This window comes from Pteropus vampyrus, unplaced genomic scaffold (genome assembly GCF_000151845.1).
Source record: "Pteropus vampyrus isolate Shadow unplaced genomic scaffold, Pvam_2.0 Scaffold15, whole genome shotgun sequence".
Lineage (NCBI taxonomy): Eukaryota > Metazoa > Chordata > Mammalia > Chiroptera > Pteropodidae > Pteropus > Pteropus vampyrus.
In genome coordinates, this window is record NW_011888796.1 from 11,392,637 (window position 1) to 11,411,031 (window position 18,395).

The 18,395-nt window shown below is 36.0% G+C and overlaps 1 protein-coding gene across 1 annotated transcript; it reads left to right on the forward strand.

Annotated features, from left to right (window-relative positions):
* Nucleotides 1-1,054: 1,054 nt before the first annotated feature.
* CNIH1 (cornichon family AMPA receptor auxiliary protein 1) lies at nt 1,055-17,198 on the forward strand. Its single transcript, XM_011385336.2, has 5 exons — nt 1,055-1,236; nt 5,464-5,532; nt 9,520-9,632; nt 10,685-10,828; nt 12,890-17,198. The coding sequence occupies exons 1-5, from the start codon at nt 1,156-1,158 to the stop codon at nt 12,915-12,917; spliced, it is 435 nt and encodes a 144-aa protein (XP_011383638.1). The 5' UTR covers nt 1,055-1,155; the 3' UTR covers nt 12,918-17,198.
* Nucleotides 17,199-18,395: the final 1,197 nt, after the last annotated feature.

Consider the following 18,395-nt stretch of genomic DNA (forward strand, 5'->3'; position numbering starts at 1 on the left):
TTCAGTCATACTAGCTACATTACAGGTGCTCAATAGCCCTATGTGCTGGTGGCTACTGTCTTAGAACAGTGCAGATAAAGAAAATTTCCACCACTAAAGATAGACTGTTGGACAATACTGATAGACTACTTCTAAACCATTCGCTATACAATTTGCTAGTTTGAGCTATCTTTAATGCAAATCTAAATATGTCCCTCTCTTAAAAGCCTTCAGTGAATTCCACTTCCATCTACAGCGATCAGTTAGCAAGTGGTGAAATCAGTTTTGTGGGTTACAACCAGCATTAAAAACAAAACAGCAGAACAACACAAAACAGAAGGGAAAGCACCCACGGATCTTTAGAATTGTGAGCAAAACAGTTTGAAAAACGGGCTTATGGAATATGAAGTCTGAGCTCCTTAACCATGCATACAAGAACATCTATGATGTGAACCCTGGCTAACCCCTTTCTAACTCTCAACACTGGCTTGCCCTATGTTCCACTAATTTAGAACTGCTGGTGATTTCACTTTAAACGCAGCTCTTTTTTTCTTTCTTTCATCTCTCTGCCTTCGCTCATGCTGAAACTTTTCCTTGGGCTGCTAATTCCACCTTTTTGCATGGACAACTTCTACTCATCATGTAAGCCTCAGTTTAAGAAACATCTACTCCAGGTATCCTGCCTTGAACGCTCCGGGGCGGGCTGCGTGCCCTTCTCTGACCTTTCATAACATTCCGCAGACTTCCGTTAACAGGGATACAATACGGTAATGATTTTTTTAGGTTTGTTTCCGGCACTATACTGACTTCTTTCAATGCAAGTATTAAATTACTCATCTTTGTATCTCGGAGGAGAAGCACAGCACCTGGAACATACTAGGCACTCATTCAATAAATATTCGTTCAAAGAATTAACAAGGGAAGGAAGGAAAAAAATCTGCTGTGCGGACAATGTAGTGCTATGCATACTCCTGCCATCAGAGGGCGCCGACGCACCTGGGCCACAGCGCAGGCGCGCTGTGAGGGAGGGCGGGCGGCGCGGCGGCGGCGGCGGCGGCGGCGGCAGCTGCGGCGTCGGTGTAGGCTGTGGCCGGGGGAAGTGAATGGTTTTACCCAGAGGGCCCTGCGCCGCGTTTCTCCGCTGGCACCGGCGCTGCTCCCTTCTCCTCCCCGGCCATGGCGTTCACATTCGCGGCCTTCTGCTACATGCTGGCGCTGCTGCTCACCGCCGCCCTCATCTTCTTCGCCATCTGGCACGTGAGTAGCCGGCACCGGGGGAGGGTGGGCGAGGCAGTGGCGTAGCCTCCTCTCGCTCCTGGCCCGCGATCGGGGTGGCGACGGCCACGGAGGTCCGCGCCGGGGGATGGGGCGGGGCAGGGGCGGTGCTGGCCGCGCGGCGAGAGGTCGGTGCCCTCCGTCCGCCTGCCGGGGGCTGCGGATCGCCGAGGAGCAGAGGCGTGCGGTGTCGGGATGGATGCGCCCTCTGTGCCCCGGCGGAGGCCGCGCCCGCCAATGCTGCTTCCCCGCCGGGTGGGGCGGCCGAGGTCCTGACCGGCCCTGTGGGACAGCGCTTCGCTGGCGCGGACCGTGGCCCGGCCCGCAGCCCGGCCCGCAGCCCGGCCCGCAGTCCCGCATCCCCACACCCGCGGGAGGATGTCAAGGCGCAGAGAGGCAGCTGTGTACTTAGCGGAAATGAAGTTTTCCAGATTGTTATTTAATATGCATTGCCATTCTTTTCAGGATTCCTCAGGGGTATAACCCAAATGAGATAGTTATAACTTTAGACGAATTTCCAAATACTTTCCCAGCACTTGTTGGGTGTTCAAGTGGAATCACTTTTTTTTCGGATTCTCGTATACTTGTGAACTGTGATGCAGATTGGATTGATTACTTTGTTGACCGCAAATTCGAACTTTCCCCCTAAATCATACTTTGGCCTCTAGCGTTTCTCAAAAAAGTCTTTCTAGCCACCTGTGTGTTTTTAAAATCCTCAAAAACCTGAGCTTCTCTGGGGCATTTTTTTTTTCTTTTCTTTTTTCTTTTACTAACACCATGCTGCATGTTAGAAGCACATCCTTACTGGTCCCAGGAAGGAACAAGTTCGTTTCCTGTGATATAGTTCTACAGGAGATTTTTAAGGAGTCCTGTTAATCTAACACAAAATTAGAAGCAGCCTTCTGGAAATGAGCATTCATTAAAAATTTATCTTATATTTGCTTCTGCCTGCTCTCCCTCCCCTTGTAGTCTAGTAATTTGAATGATTGGGTATGTTCACTCTCATGTAAATTTTAAGTCAGGTTTTATGCCGCTAACAAGGATTTGTGCACATAGAGGGACAGAGTCATTTAAAAGGCATCTGTGTCTTATGCAAAAAAAAAAAAATCTTAACAAATCTCTAGAGTGGTATCACAAATCTATTCCCTTTTGCTAATAATTTGTTTATAATTATTTTAGAACATAACTGGTTTTGTAGTGGGGAATAGGCTGTTAAACAATTGCTCCCTCAAAATTTTCATCTGTAGAAATTGATAACTTGAAGAGCATGGTAGGCTCTTCTCTGGTGGAAGAACAATGAAAGATAATTTGGGGTGCATACTAGCTCCATCTTAGCCCCCGCTGAAACTGAAATGTGTGGTTCCCTTCCATCTGTAGATGTGGATTTAAGTGGCTTCCCGCTTGATGGGTGTGGTTTGTTTTCTGAGGTGGTAAGACTTCTTAGAGCTGTGGATGGCCTTTTTACATTTTGAACCAGGTTATGTTTAGTTTAAGGAAAATCTGAACTGCACTTTTAAAAAATGGGCAATTTAGTTTTAGTTTTGAAATGAATCTATCTGGGTGAGGTAGATAATTTTAAGTCCTATTAGAGAATTAAAAAAAAAAAATAGTGTACTCCATAGATTAGTGAAGAGCTTTGATCCTTAGGGATTTCTTATTAGTTCAGAGGATTATGCATCCTTTGGGAACAAATTAAAAATTCTAAATAAACAGTTTTAATTTTTCTATCAACTAAATAACCGTTAGTTTATTTTCATAGTTAGTTTTAGTATCTGTCAGAACACTCATTTGGAAATTTCAAGCATAAATTAAAATCCTGTTAACATTAATTGTTGTTTGGAGGATGTTTTTTATGTTCATGGTTACATCTGTTAGTTTAGTCTTAATTCATGTGATCGATGCTCTGTGGAGAATAGAGTTGGAGCACAGATTTATTTGAAAGCTAAAAATGCAGAAGTCATTCCCTAAAAATGTGCATCAAATTTGAAGGTTTCTGAATTGTGCAGTGTGGTATCTTTAGGGATATATCTGTTTTATTTTTTTGCACTTCTGTGGAAAATTTTGTGAACATCTTTGTCCAGATGCATTGTTGCAAAAGATTTAAGTACTGCTAGTTTAAGAATCTTTTCAGAAGAGTTTTGAAAACTACCTTACAGCGCTCAAACAGAAACCCATTCAGCTACATACTCAATTAAAGTTCCTCTGAAATCATTTGAAGAAAATGTTCGATCAAAAAAAGATTAGTTTTAAAACCTAAGTTCTGCGCTCTGTTATTAAATTGGATCTTGTTATAGGCAGGTAATTTGCAGTCATGGTACTTGTCTTGAACTTTATTACCCAAATGAGTTGGGGATATATTACAACTGATATCAGGTAATTGACTCATAATGTTCATAAGTAATCAGAAATTAGTCTCTTCTAATTGTACATTTATATTTTTAACATTTCTTTGTGTCAGGGTTCATTAGCAAAGGAAAAATGCCTTTTGGTGAGTTGCGTGCTTTTTTAAAGCATAGAGCTATTGTTTTCTCTTTTCTCTTTTTATATTGAGTAAATATTGTTTGAATACTTAAGTATGTGCCAGGCACTATTGTAGGCCTGGCAGTGAACATAGCAAAAATCTTTGCTCTCATGGAGTTTACATTTTAATGTTTAATTATTTTCTTTCTGTTCCTATTTTAGTTAGAATTTTTATTAGGTCAGGTGGGTAAATTTTATAAAATTCTAGAAATTAAAAAAATTATCTTTTTATGGAGCTAAGTACTTCAACAGGGAAATAAACCAACATGTTAAAAGCTAGAAATATATGACTCCATGGAGTAACACTCACTCAGATAAAAATACTATTTGTAACCCACCAGAGGGAGGGCAGGTTGAGTACCAGTGGCAGCAATTAAAATAGCTCCCCCATAAACTTGGTGCCTTTGGCTCTTACTTTGACACCTGACTTAATGCCACAAAGTGGTGCATTGCCCCTATTTTGATTTTTTAGTACATTTCAACTTTGAAGTTCTGTGTTTAGTGACCCTAAATGTTAAAGTAACATTTCTCCAGAGTCTGAACAAAAAGCATTTTTGCCAGGTATTTTAAGTGGATGCGATCTTTTCCCCCTTATCACATTTATAACTTTCACTCATCAGGCTGTGAGAATCTGGCCTTACCCGGGCTTACCCTTGTTCAGTCTTCAGCTTGGTGACCAGATGAAATTGACCCGCATGCAGTAGGAATATACATAGGACACAAAAGGAGGAAAGACTGATAACTTTTATAGTGGCCTTGAACAGAGCTCTGCTCTTGTCTATTTGGTGCCTTTGGTGAATTGGAACAAGGTGCCGCTTGGGGCACAAGAATCCTGACTCCTGAACTGCCAGCCCTTGGGTACAGAGCCTGGTGCAGAGCCCATGCCAGGGTGCTTGGCAGCAAGAACATGGGCTGGCTAGGACCCCCAGTTGGGGCTTTTTGTCCTGTGTAGAAACTGCCCTACTGTAGCGGTCCTGGCCATGAAGTTGAATAATCCCTAGTGTTTCTCTATTCTGAGATAATTTCTTGCATTTCCAGATTGAAGCAGGATTTTGGAATGTATGTGTTTGGGCACAAATGGGAACAAATTGAAGCATGTGAGTCCATCTGTAATGTCCCACTGAACACTGTGACAAGGGAGGGGCATGCATAGATGCTTAAAAACACTTCACCCTGCGGGCACAGTCTGGTGGGGGGACACAAACCTATATATAAATACTCTGCTCCCTTGTGAGAAATGCCATATTGGCAGCATTATAAAGCCCTGTGTGTGGAGATTGGGTAGATAGGCACTTATTTCTGTTCAAGGGAGTGAGGGAAACCTACAGAGAGGAGTTGACGTAGGAAGAGGGTTTTTTTAAGATAAAGAGGAATTTTGAGAAATAGTCGTGGGTGGGGAAAGATTTTAAGTTGAAAAAGTAACTTGATAGCAGCATTGAAAAAGTTGAAAATTGAAGATATTGATCACAGTGGTATCAGATCATTTAAGTGATAATATAAAAGTGTTTTCAGTTCTTATATCTGTTTCTAGTTACATATTAGCACATATTGAATTTAAATTGGTACTTGTAATGTTGGTACACTTTTGCTTTTGTTTTATTAACTTCATTCAATTATTCAATGAGGGGGTCAGTTTGTTGCTGCTTTTTATTAAAGTGAGAGGTCCTAACTATTTTAATTTTACTTTAGATTATAGCATTTGATGAGCTGAAGACTGATTACAAGAATCCTATAGACCAGTGTAATACCCTGAATCCTGTAAGTTATATTGGATTTTTCTTTAGATTTTTTAAACCGTTTTTGCTTTTAACTTGATGTTTTGAAAACGGCCAATATTCTCAGTAGCATGATATATTTGTACTTTTCGAAGTAGGCAGAATTAAAAAATATATTCTTTTTCCTGTCCTGCTTGACTGTTCTGACTATTATTAATCTACTGGTGATCTTGTCAGCTGTCATACTAACAATCTTCCAATCTGCTTTTTACATTGTCGGCCAAAGACAGTTGAAAAAGTCAAAAAGATTAAAAGAGTCAAAATTGCATTAAAGGTGTGTACTGCTTTTTAGTTTAATGTTTTAATGCTACATTCATATCATGGGGAGGGTTAGGGCATTTGTATCTGTAAAATGTTCTGTTCACTGTGCTTGTTCATATGCCTGTTGAGGTTTATGATTTCTTGAAATTTCATATTTTATGCAAATGTTTGCTTGCTGGCCCAGTCAAGTAGGGAAAGCTGTTAAATGCTTATGCATTAAAAATATGTTATATTCATAGGCACTTCTATATTAAATTATTTAGTGCATTGTTTGGCAGTTGGTTAACATAAAATGACTTTAATAGACAAGATTTATTCTCCTGTTGTGACTTACTTTGAGATAGTCTGCAAGTGGAGTCTTTAGTACCCTATCTAATTTAAACTTTGGTTATGTCCATTATGGAATTAATTCACTTTTTCAGCTGATGTTTTTTCAGAACCTTTTAAGTTGGATAATTGTTCTTAGGATCTGGAATCCTGTGTAATGCTGACCTCTGGACTTCCATGCTCTCTGAATTTTGTAGATAACAATTTGTATACGAATGTCTAAATAGTTATTTCTAATATATATCCTCTCTAAATTTCTAAAACAGACTTGTCTTACATTGAGCTCTGATGGATTTAATTATAATGTGACTCCATTGTGTGTAGGGGTTCTATATATATTTTTGACTTCATTTAGTTTTCTCATTTAGAAAGATTCTCCTTTAGTCTGTAGGTTTGATTTTATGTAATTGGTCAGAAACCGAAAGGTTGTTTGTAAGAAAGCAGTGGATAGGTTTTCAGGAAGTAAAGTACAATAATTCATTTTAAAAATAATGATGAGAACTTGTGTAGACTTTAATTGTCTAAAACCATAATGCACTAGCATGCTAGAGAGATTTTATTTGGAAAAGCGTCTATAAAGTTAGTTTGCTACTTTATTATTGTTTCCTAGATAAATATGAATGGTAGAATAGATTTCTAGTTTGTCTTTAAAGAGCTGTTACAGTAAGACTTGATGTAGGTCCATTTAAAAGTATTAACTTCCTAGCTGTTTCTCTGCTGTTATGAAACAAAATAAGATGAATCTGCCTTCTCCTTGGAAAGTTCATTGGAAAACATGTTAACTTACTTTTGAAACTAATTGTTACCAAGAAATTTACAAGCTGAAATTTCTTCTTTTGACATCTGTTTAATAATCGTATTCTATCTTCTTTGGCTTTTCATTACTACAAAAGCCGGATGATGAGGATAGTATTAGCTAAAATCAGATGAGGGTTTTCCTGGGTTCCAGGCTCTGTGCCAAGCATCTTTATCTAGTTTTTTGTTTTTTTCATTCAGTTCTCATGACAATCCTGAAGTAGGTATAGTGTTATTTTCATGAATAGGAGGGTAAACTGAGGTTTAGCGATACTAAAGTACTTAGCCCAAAGTCACACAGCTAGAGTAGAGCTAGAATTTGAACCCAGGTAGCCTGATTTTTAAGCTCAAACTCTTGTAGTTTTCCAAATTTACTATGAATTTAAGAGGGACTAATTTCATTTTAACATTTAATGTGTGATTTCTGCCTTTTCTTAATGGAAAGAAATTCTCACTAAGAAGAGACATGCTTGGGACATCCTAATGCTACAGAAGGTTGGAAGGAAGTTTTTATACAATCATAAGTTGTGTTTTGGATAGGGTGCTGATAATTGGCCTAATAGCAGTGCATCTGACAGTTTTCCCTATTAAAAATTTGTTTTGACAGTTCTGCCAAAGTATGGGGGAAGACAAATATTATTTTAAAAAATGTGAACCTTAATTAGAGAATATTATGATTTGCATGTTTAACTACTCATTTCAGCTGTATTTTTTCTGGATACTAGTTTTTGTGTAAATGTTGATTCCTAAATAGGATAATTTTTGTACCACTTAATGGGGAAAATTTCATTATTAATAGATTGGAATGATTAGAGAGGACTGGTTTTTATAAGAGGTATGTAATAAAAAGTTCTGGACCTATTTTTGAGAAGCGAGAGCATGGTATTTGTTTCATATTAGAACTGGTAGAGTTGTGGATTATCTTTATTTTCACTCTTAGTAAAGTATATTGTTTAAGGCAATGGAGATCATGCTTTCAAATCATTCTCTCCCCATACCTCAGCTTGTAAGTATAGGATGAAAATTTGGGTAATAATTTATATTATGAGATATCAGTTGGCTTTCAGAGGGCTGAAATAGGCTTATTATTTTTTAAAGAAAAAGTTCATAATTTAAAATAGGATTGTGAACAGCAGCCCTAATGGAAATCCTAATGTCTATTTTTCTTGATTTGTCCTGGTTGTAGTCACTGAGTTTCAGAGGTTTCCTATGGACATTTTCTTATTTAGTGTAGGTGTTTAACTGTGATGTTAAATAAATGTTGGCTTAAAGGTTCATGTTAGTTACAACTTCATAAATATATGCAGAGTTTATCGTTTGTTAGTATAGTGCTTAAGTTTGTAGAAAATATCTGGTTAGTAGTATAGATTAGTTGGTTTTACTGGGATTTCATTTAAAATAGTATTCATTAAGGACTTCTCTCTATACCTTTAAATTGGAAAAAGTAATTTGAGAGTATTAGAAAACGGGCTTGAATATGGAGTGTAACTATAATGTTTCTACAGCTATGGTTTCCCCTCAGGAAAGATCTGATTATGTTGAGGATTCATGTAATTTTAATTGGGTATGATGCAGACTTTTGGGAAACTGACTTTGCAGCTGTGACTTGTAGGAAGTCCTTTAGCTGAAACTTGTAATGAAAGATGTTGGTATTTCTATTGAACAAAGTCATTAGGCTGAAACCTTAAGAATAAGAAAGATAATTTAAAATAAAGCATTAACTCCTGTTCATTTTATAAAAAGCATTTTGCTTGAATTAATTTTCCTCACTTAATACTACCTACTATCAAATGATTTATTTTGTTCTTGAGTTCTGAGCTTCTACAGATCTGCCCTGTCTGTAGCATTTCATTGGAAAGCCGGCTTAAAGAAACAGGAAGGCCATGTAAGAATGGAAGCTCAGGAACTGGGGAAAATTCCAATTTCATGGGTCAGAACTCAGTCTGTTCCCTCCTACATTGCAGAAAGCACATCGTTTGCATTAGTGCATATTAACATTCTTTCCTCCCTGACTGTGCTGAGATTATTGGCTGTTGGCTTTCCATTGAAAAATTACTTTTGTGCTAAATGTGATGTGGGTTGCTAAATAGTGTATATGTAGCTTTCCTGGTTTATGTTAAAGACTTAAAAACACTAATGTATAAACTTCTATAGGAGAGTGTTTTTGTGTGTGTGTGGATTTTTGTTATATCATGTTGCATGTGATCAGATATCTCATTTTTGTATTTTTATCATTGTTGAATGGTGGAAAGAAAAAAGCACTCCAATTGATTAGCAAAGAACTGTGTTTGAACAATCTGGGTGGTAACTTTGTATAATATAATCTGTTGCTATAAGAATTTGAGTTTTAAATTTTAAGTTTTATCTTAATTCTTTTAGTGCAAGCTATATCTTCTGGTCAGTTTGCTTGTAATCTTGCTTTCGGTAAAAAGGTAAATATAGGAATAAAACTCAGTAGCGCCTTTATCTTTGATTCTTTGAAAACAGTGATTTTTCACTATGGAAACTTGGTTGCCACCTGCTTTCCAAATTAGCATTTGACTTAATGCCCAGGCATTTTGATGACCGACTTGTATTTTTCTTCCAGCTCGTACTTCCAGAGTACCTCATCCATGCTTTCTTCTGTGTCATGTTTCTTTGTGCAGCAGAGTGGCTTACACTGGGTCTCAATATGCCCCTCTTGGCATATCATATTTGGAGGTAATATTTAGATATACTTCTAATATTTTTCTTAATTAAATTTTAATTGTACTATGGTCGATATGGTTTTCTTACATGTTAGTCACTGAAATGAAAACTGAAAATTAGTTGGCATTTATTTTAAAAATCAAGTAGATGAACAAATAACTGTTTTAATAACCTCTTACGGAGCTTACTCTTTAAAGAAGTTTTTTAAAAAATGAGGTATAACTTACATATAATAATGTGTATAAGTCTATAAAGTATACAGCTCAATGAATTTGTCCATACATATACACCCGTCAAATCACCACCCAGATTGAGACATACGATCTCCTGCCCTGCAGAAGATTCCCTTGTGCCCCATCCCAAGGAGAACCATTGACCTCTAAAAACTTAGTTTAATTTTGCCTGTCTTTGAACTTGATGTAAATCTATATGTATAATGTGTACCTAACTTCTTTCTCCATGTTTACTTTATGACTTTAAATTTGGCTACTTTAAAAGATATTCATATTTCATAACTTCTAAAAGTTCTGTCTTATCTGTATAGTTTTTTGTTTTAAATAGGCATGTAAAAATCTCATTGCCCTTGATTTTAGGATCTATATACTGAGGAAGTGTTTAGGTGTATAACTGGTATCACAACCATAGCTGACTCTGGAATGGTTAAAGAAATGTATGTATGATTAGAGATAGAATGAGAAAAAAGAAGGATAAAGCAAGTGCGTTAAAGGTGAACATTTGGAACATCTGGGTGAAGTATTCTTGTACCTTTTCTGTAAGTCTAAAATTATGTTAAAGTCTTATTTTCTTTTTATAGTTATTCCTGTTAGATTTCCGATAAAGTATAGAGGAGATCAGATATGACTTGTTTAGCTGTCCTGTTCTGCTCATTTAGGGGCTCTAGTTTTAAAATTAAGATGATAAAAGGAAAGAATCCAGTCTGTAATTAAAAGTATGATTCTCTATGTGGACCACCTCTCATCATAGCAAATATTAGGAAAAGCCCTCCTTCCCCTCTCAAAAGTTTGCTCCCTTTCTGAGTGACTAATAGACTGTTTTTATTACAGGTATATGAGTAGACCAGTGATGAGTGGACCAGGACTCTATGACCCTACAACCATCATGAATGCAGATATTTTAGCATATTGTCAGAAAGAAGGGTGGTGCAAATTAGCTTTTTATCTTCTAGCATTTTTTTACTACCTATATGGGTAAGTTTAAAAAATAAAATTAAAATATGATTTTACTTTGCCACCTAAAAAATTTGCAGGCATTATGGTTTTAACACCTTGGAATCCACTTGAAGAATAACTCAGTGTCTTGAATGGTGGTAACTGGTAATGACATAGTGCACACCAGCGAATTCATGCACATTGACTAGGAATACACTGGTACTTAGCAAAACATCCAACTAGCATGCTGTCAGGGACAGATAGTTTGGGCAAGGATTCTGCTTCCTAAGTTTTCAGACTCATTCAGTGAGTGAAGGGCAGTCCTCATTCTTATGGCAGAGTGATGATATTGGGAAGATGTGGCTTGGTGAGTTTGCAAAGTTTGCTTACTTCAGTCTCCAGATTGTGTTTAGTTTTTCTTTTATCATTCTTCATAAACTATGTGCTCTGCCCTTTATCTCCTGGTTTGCTTGATCCGAATGGGATGAATGAAAGAAACAGGATAGTACAATTGTTGATTTTTCTCCTTTTCTACCGTGATGGACTCGTCATTCTTCTAGGCCAGGGTTTCTCAACCTCAGCAATGTTGACATTTTGGGCTGGATAAATCTTGTAGGTAACTGTCCTGTGCATTGTAAGATATTTAGAACAGCATCCATGGCCTCTACCCACTAGATGCCAGTAGCACCCCTTCTCCCTGTCATAATAACCAAAAATGTCTCCTGTGGGGCAAAATTGGCCCTACTTGAGAACCTACTCCTCTAAGTGTACTGTAGGTGAGATAAAATGGCTACTTATTAAAACTAAAAAAGAACTCTGTAAGGTGTGGAATTACAATTTTTCTTGAAGCTAAACAAATACACTTTTTTCATCTTTTATTGATATATATTCAACCAGAGAGGGCTTTCCACCTGATTTTCAAAATATGAAGGAAATTAACTGTATGAGATGAAATCATTATAATAATTAGCTTCCATTCCCTCTAGTCGTTACTTGAAAACTTGCTAATTATTAGATGGTAGGTTTATATTCATAGTTCTCTTTACATCATATAAATTTCCATGATAGAAAAGTATGTGTGAGGTGCTAGACTGGAATTTAGGAAAACATTATTTTTTATGCTTTTTGAGGTTATAACTGAATATGAGTATCCTTTAGTGTATCTACAGATGTTATTGATATATGAAACAAAGATAGTGAATATGTTCTGAAAAGTGAAATTCCACGTGTCATTCTAATTCCTGTTTTCATTTTTAAGTTTCTGTAACCCATGTCTGGAACAGTGCTGGCATATAGTAGGCACTTAAAACATACTTGTTGACAGAAAAAAAAGACGAATGATTGGATAAATGATAAATTTGGAGATGTGCAGTTGTGGGAAAATGTTCATCAGGAGATGGTGGCACTTAGGCATTCGTTTGTTTTAAATTGTCTATTGGGTTTTCTTACTTTCTTGCTTTGTATTTCCATGTAGAGATACATTTTTGAACTACACTTTCCCACATCTTTCTATAGAATTTTCTGGCATTCCTTAAACCTAAATCAAATGGTTATTTTGCTTGTTTGTCCCCTTTTTTTAACCCTATTGCTGTTGCCTGGAGCTTTTCTCTAATGGGAAGGTTCCTTAATTGACCATTCCTATCTGTAAAATGGGGATGATAATAATCCTCACCTCCTTGGGCTGCTTAGAGGATTCAGCGAGGTCATATATAAAAGACCTAACTGGGCCTGGCATGAAGTGAGCCCTCCGGACATGCTTGCCCCTATTATTAGACCCAACTTCAGAGCAATGCACTGTTTTGGCTTTTTCCTCTAAACTCTGATCCCCCATTAAGCTTTCAGCTGTGCTGTTCTACTTGCTAAAATTGGAAAGGTAATAGGGGACAAGTGTAGCATTTGCACTGAGCCAAGTCCTACCGTAGGCAAAAGTCCATAAATGCAAATTAAAACCATATTGTGAACTTGTCACTGGTCTTTTTATTTTGTGTGATGATGTGATACTAGAAACTCATTTGCTATATAAAGCAGACTCACCTTTTTGGTGCTCTTAGCTTTTATAATTAGGAATGTTTGAATTAACAGCCTTTTTCTTCTTTTCAGCATGATCTATGTTTTGGTGAGTTCTTAGGACAACACACAGAAGAATTGGTCCAGTTAAGTGCATGCGAAAAGCCACCAAATGAAGAGATTCTATCCAGCAAGATCCTGTTTCCAAGAGTAGCCTATGGAATCTGATCAGTTACTTTAAAAATTGACTCCTTATTTTTTAAATGTTTCCACATTTTTTGCTTGTGGAAAGACTTTTCATATGTTATCCTCGGATAAAGAATTTAAATGGAATTATGTTTAAATTAATATAAAATGATTACCTCTGGTATTGACAGGTTTGAACTTGCACTCCTTAAGGAACAGCCATAGTCCCTTGAATGATTGCATTAATTATAGACTGTCCTTAGTCCATTGGAAGCTTTTGTTTATAGGAACATGTAGGGCTCATTTTGGTTTTATTGAAATGCCATCTAATTATAAATTAGCTGTAGATATCAGGTGCTTCTGATGAACTGAAAATATATATCTGATATGTGGGAAACTTCATGGGTTTCCTCATCTATCATGTAGGTGATTAAATATGGATACATTAAAAAAGTAAGGGTGGGATTTTTCCTTTGACTTGAGTATTATCCCTGCATATTGCATGAATGAAAGATTTCCCATATTTCCATCAGAGTAATATACTTGCTTTAATTCTTAAGCATAAATGAACATGATATAAAAACATGCTGAATTATGAAGAATGCATTTAAAGCTATTTTAAATGTGTTTTAATTTGTAAGACGTTATTAAGAAATTGGTTATTCTACTTACTGTTCTAATCTGGTGGTAAAGGTATTCTTAAGAATTTGCAAGTACTTTAGATTTACAAAACTGAATGAGAGAAAATTGTATAACCATCCTGCTGTTCCTTTAGTGCAATACAATAAAACTCTGAAATTAAGACTAATTTTCAGTGCATTATTTTAAAGATTACAAATAGCTATTTCATAAACTTGCTTAATCCATAATAAAGACATATAACTCAATTTGAAAAAAATACTAGATGAGTTTTTTTTTTGTTTTTTGTTTTTTTAAATACCATGTCTGGATTTAAAAAGGAAGATTTTTAAATGGTTAAGCACATTACATTTTATTGTCACTTGACAAAATTTATAACCATTGATGGTGCTGCATCATCATTTTTCTTACCAATTTAAAAAATTATTGTGGCACTTAAAATGTTTTAATTTTTTTTCCTTTTTGAAACAGCAGATTTTAAGGTAAAATGACTTATAAATTTGAGTTTTTGCTACTTCTTGTAAGGCAGGTAAATTATGGCTTGCATGTTTTTATAAGCGTTTTTGTGCTTTATTTGGGTTGGGGAAGTTAAGGCAGTTGAAAATAGTGCACATGGTTCAGAATTCCTTAAAGGATGAAAGAAAACCAATATATAGAAATTCCACATAATGATCAAGGGAGTTTATGGATGTCTTTGTGGCAGTCTAAGAAGCCCTCGAATTAGATGCTGTTTTACTTTCTATTAGTGAAAAAATGCTTCCCCACCTTTGGGAGAGTAGCTGTTACCGTTTTGCGATTGGGTAATGGAGTTGAGTACGTTGAAGAGAATAGATCTACCATAAGATTGAAGAGTGTCTTATTTCATAATGAGAGAAGCTTTGAAGACCTTGTTTTTGCTAGTCTGGAGAATGCCTTGAGGGATCTGACCTTTGGTCTGTTGTTGCAGTAAATTATTTATTGAGCACTTGCTAGGCAGTGAATATTCATGCTTTGAGTATGAGCAGTGATTCAGTTTCTGATCCACCTAATTATGTCAGCACCCACTTATTATTATTCTTTCTTGTTCACAAGTATTTTTGATCATGAAAGACCTGGCCAAGTCTTCTGTCCTCCAGATAAGTTCCCTGGGGCTGTTACTTTCGTATTCCTGTCAGTATTTTCACAAGCCCTTGCTGTCTTAGCAAACATTCCTTTCTAAGTTTTAAAAAACATCCTTTTAATAATCTATTCCAGAATATTCTCCAGAATTAATGCAAGATTTATTGGTTGCAATTTGTGGAAGCTGCCTTCTCATGCTTCAGAATTTAGATTTATAGTCCTTAGCTGATTCCTCAAAGGTGATCGACAGTGAGGTTCACCCATCTTGGTGGTAGGTTGTTAATTCTTAGGCATGTAAGTTTTTAGAAGATTGAGTACCTTGATGGCCTCATAATATCTACCCATCTTTACCTTTTCTAATGTTTTATGAAATTAAATCCCTTACCAAGAGAAAGAAACAAAGTACATTTGACAATATCCCATTAACTCTTCCTTGCTCCGAATTTAATTTGTTCCCCTCATTAATATTTTTGGGTAGCTGTAGACTTATGTTATTTCTGCAGGTCCAGCTGAGGCATAGTTAGCCTAGATTTGTAATCCTTCCCAGTTTATATTAAACTGCTTCTCCCTGTGCAGCAACAGCTGTTTATTTAGGTACTCCTTTTCCTTGTTACAATTAGTATTGTTGTCATATGCTTTGATTTATCTTTAAAAGCTTTCCAACTCTCAGAAACCATTAGTGTAACACACTGTGGTTTATATTTATACTAACAATTCTTTGTTGCTATGACTACTGTAGATTCTTCTGAGTTAAAAATCTTATATAACAAGTGTAGTCTATTTAGAAGTTATTCTCTTGAGTCATAATACTATATAATGGCAATATGTCCCCTTAGTACTAAGGAGGTATAGGGGTAGAAATTTATTTGAATGCTGATATCTGAATTTTATTAATAATGTTTGATGATTTTCATAGTGCTTAGCTGATTTCCCTACCCTCTACCCCAGGGTGGAGGAGAGTTGGGTCCCAGGCTATAGACAGATTTTTAATTTGTTTGAAATTTGAATTATTTTCCATGAGAAGGTGGGGAGGAGTTGATAGGAAATGATCAGAAATCCACTTTTGACATGTATTAGGTACTACTAAAGCATTTTAGAAAACCTCATGCATTATACCGTGAACTGCCAGACCTACCAGTCAAGTTCAGATACCCAGATAATAATGGCCTTTCACAAAACAACAAAGTACATGGCAGTTTGCAATGTGTCTCTTTTCAAGCCTTTCAGTATTTTTCAGCTTGAGGACCAAACTAATAGTTCTCTTAAGAGCTCTTCTCTGCTCCTCAAATCAACATATTTTGAAAATGTCAGATATTTGCCTAGGAAGCAAATAGAGATGTAGATATACTTTGAAAGTAGCAGATATTTTCCCTGGTACAACATTTCTCTTTTCCTCTAGTTATGTTTATGATCAGTGTTAATGTGTGGTGCAAATAATGACTTGTGTATCTTTCATACTCTGCAGGGGGATGGGCTTTCATTTTTGGCGTGGCTACATCATAGCATTGTGATAACTGAGCCCATTCACATAACGATCTGTATTTAAAAGTATATAGTTTACTTTTTAATACAATTTAATGCTCATGAATGTGCATTTCTCAATAATCAATTGTACAATATAATTGTAAATCAAATTCTGACAGCAAAAATATTTTAAAACATTCTTTTCAAAGAGGAAAGATAAAAATTGATACTGTGTCTAGCATTGTTCACTAAAGTACTCATATTCTTCCTTTTGGGGAACCTAATAATGTTAGTCTCAAATAACTACTAACTTAAGCTCTTTTGCTTAAACCAGTCATTGATCTGCAGTCAGACCAGCAGCTAATAAATCTCTGGTACCAGTATAGCTTAGAAGATGGTTTTTAACTAATGGATCTCTGGTATTAATAATATAGCTCAGAAGATGGTTTTGAACTAATATTCCAGGGTGATGCCAAGAGGAAAAAAATGTATTTCTGGATATGTTGAATAACTTTCTTAGCACAATTTTATTTTGGTTAAAATTGAGCATTCTGAAGCTAAATGTCTAAAAGGAGTGAACAGTTTTGCTGATGCTTCTGCTTGGTGTGGAAAATAGTATTAACTATATAAGGTGAATAATTGGTGAAGGGATCAGAGTGAAGATTTTATTCTACATTAATATACATTGTGGAAGTGAAGATGTATTGAATGTCTTGAAATGGAAAAGAGTAAGTTTTTGTTGCACAATGCTTTTTTTAAACATTTACATTTCTTCGATTACTGTGTTCATGTATTCTGAAGAAGAAAATTTTAATAGATTGGTGACAGGATAGACCCTGAAACTACTAAGGAAAACGCAGAGTGTAGTTAGCCATCTGTGTTCATGGTTTATTAAAATCTAAGTTAATGGTGCTGTACCACTGTCCAAAGAAAATGCCCTAAGTAGTCCTGCCGTCTTAGAGTTTGCTTGATTTATTTTGCTTTTGTATATTTAATAAAAACCGTCTCAAATGTTTCTTTGTGTAGTTTATGGATAATGGTTGAATCTGTGTTAATTGAATTTCAGCAGCTAACTCGTTAAGTCTGGCTTGAGTATGACCAGGACTCTAGATTGTCTCTGTCTCCCCTCACCTATTGTTTTGAGGGAGTATCCCACAGGTTAGGCACAGAAGATACTTTCCAAGAATGTTGGAAATTACATATTATTAAACTTAATTGGACAATTATATTTGAGTAGTACCATGTTTCTCTGTTATGGAATAATTGATGTTTGCCTTACACTTGGTATTAAAGTAGTTTAGTCAAGCATTATTTAAATGTGGAAGGCTTAACTAGCACTTGCAATGGAAATTGAGAAATGCATACACTTTGAAAATTCAATTCATTATTAAAGGATTTGATAATTCCATGCCAGTATTTTCCCTCCATTTTCATAAGTATTCATGAATAAGCTGAACATTTATGTATATTGGGAGAAAGCTAATATAAGATTTGGTCATGTCAATTTCAGTGACTTCCTAAATTTTAATAGAATACTGTGCTTTTTAAATTGTATTTGGTTGTAATAACAAAATCATGAGAAAGGTCAATCTATGATTACAGCCTGTACTTAAAAAAAAAAACTTTCTTGCTACAACTTTTGGTATTTATTTTGTTAGATAAGAAATCCCTTGTTTAAACATTCGGATACTAGTGGGATATGTGACTTTCCAATCTTTCTTAATATTATAAAATCTTAAATTCTAGAAGCAGTGCATATATAAAAGGATTAAAATATTGATTATATTATGGTACATAGTGGTTCTCTGGTCTGAAGTTTTCAACAGCACTAGTCATTGTTTTAAAGTATTCCCTGGTGAAATTAAAGTAGTTCAGCAGCAGCAAGAAGAGTGTGAGACAAAATAAGATTTTTGGTAATTATATAATGATTTAAAAATTGTTCTGATGTGACAGTTACTTGGCCTTGTGTGTAAGTGCCAGTGACCACTGGTTCACATCTGTGATTACCAGTAGCAAAGAGAGCCATGCACCTACCTTATGCGACTCTGAAACCATCGATATCTGTTAAAACAGGTGGCTTTGACTCATTGTATAATTCTATCTATAGTCTAAATGACTGCTTTGGGTAGCTCAATGTTGAATTTAAAGACAAAGAGGCATGTTTAGTGATATAAGTAAGATGAAGGAGAAAATTGAAGATTGTTAATATGTA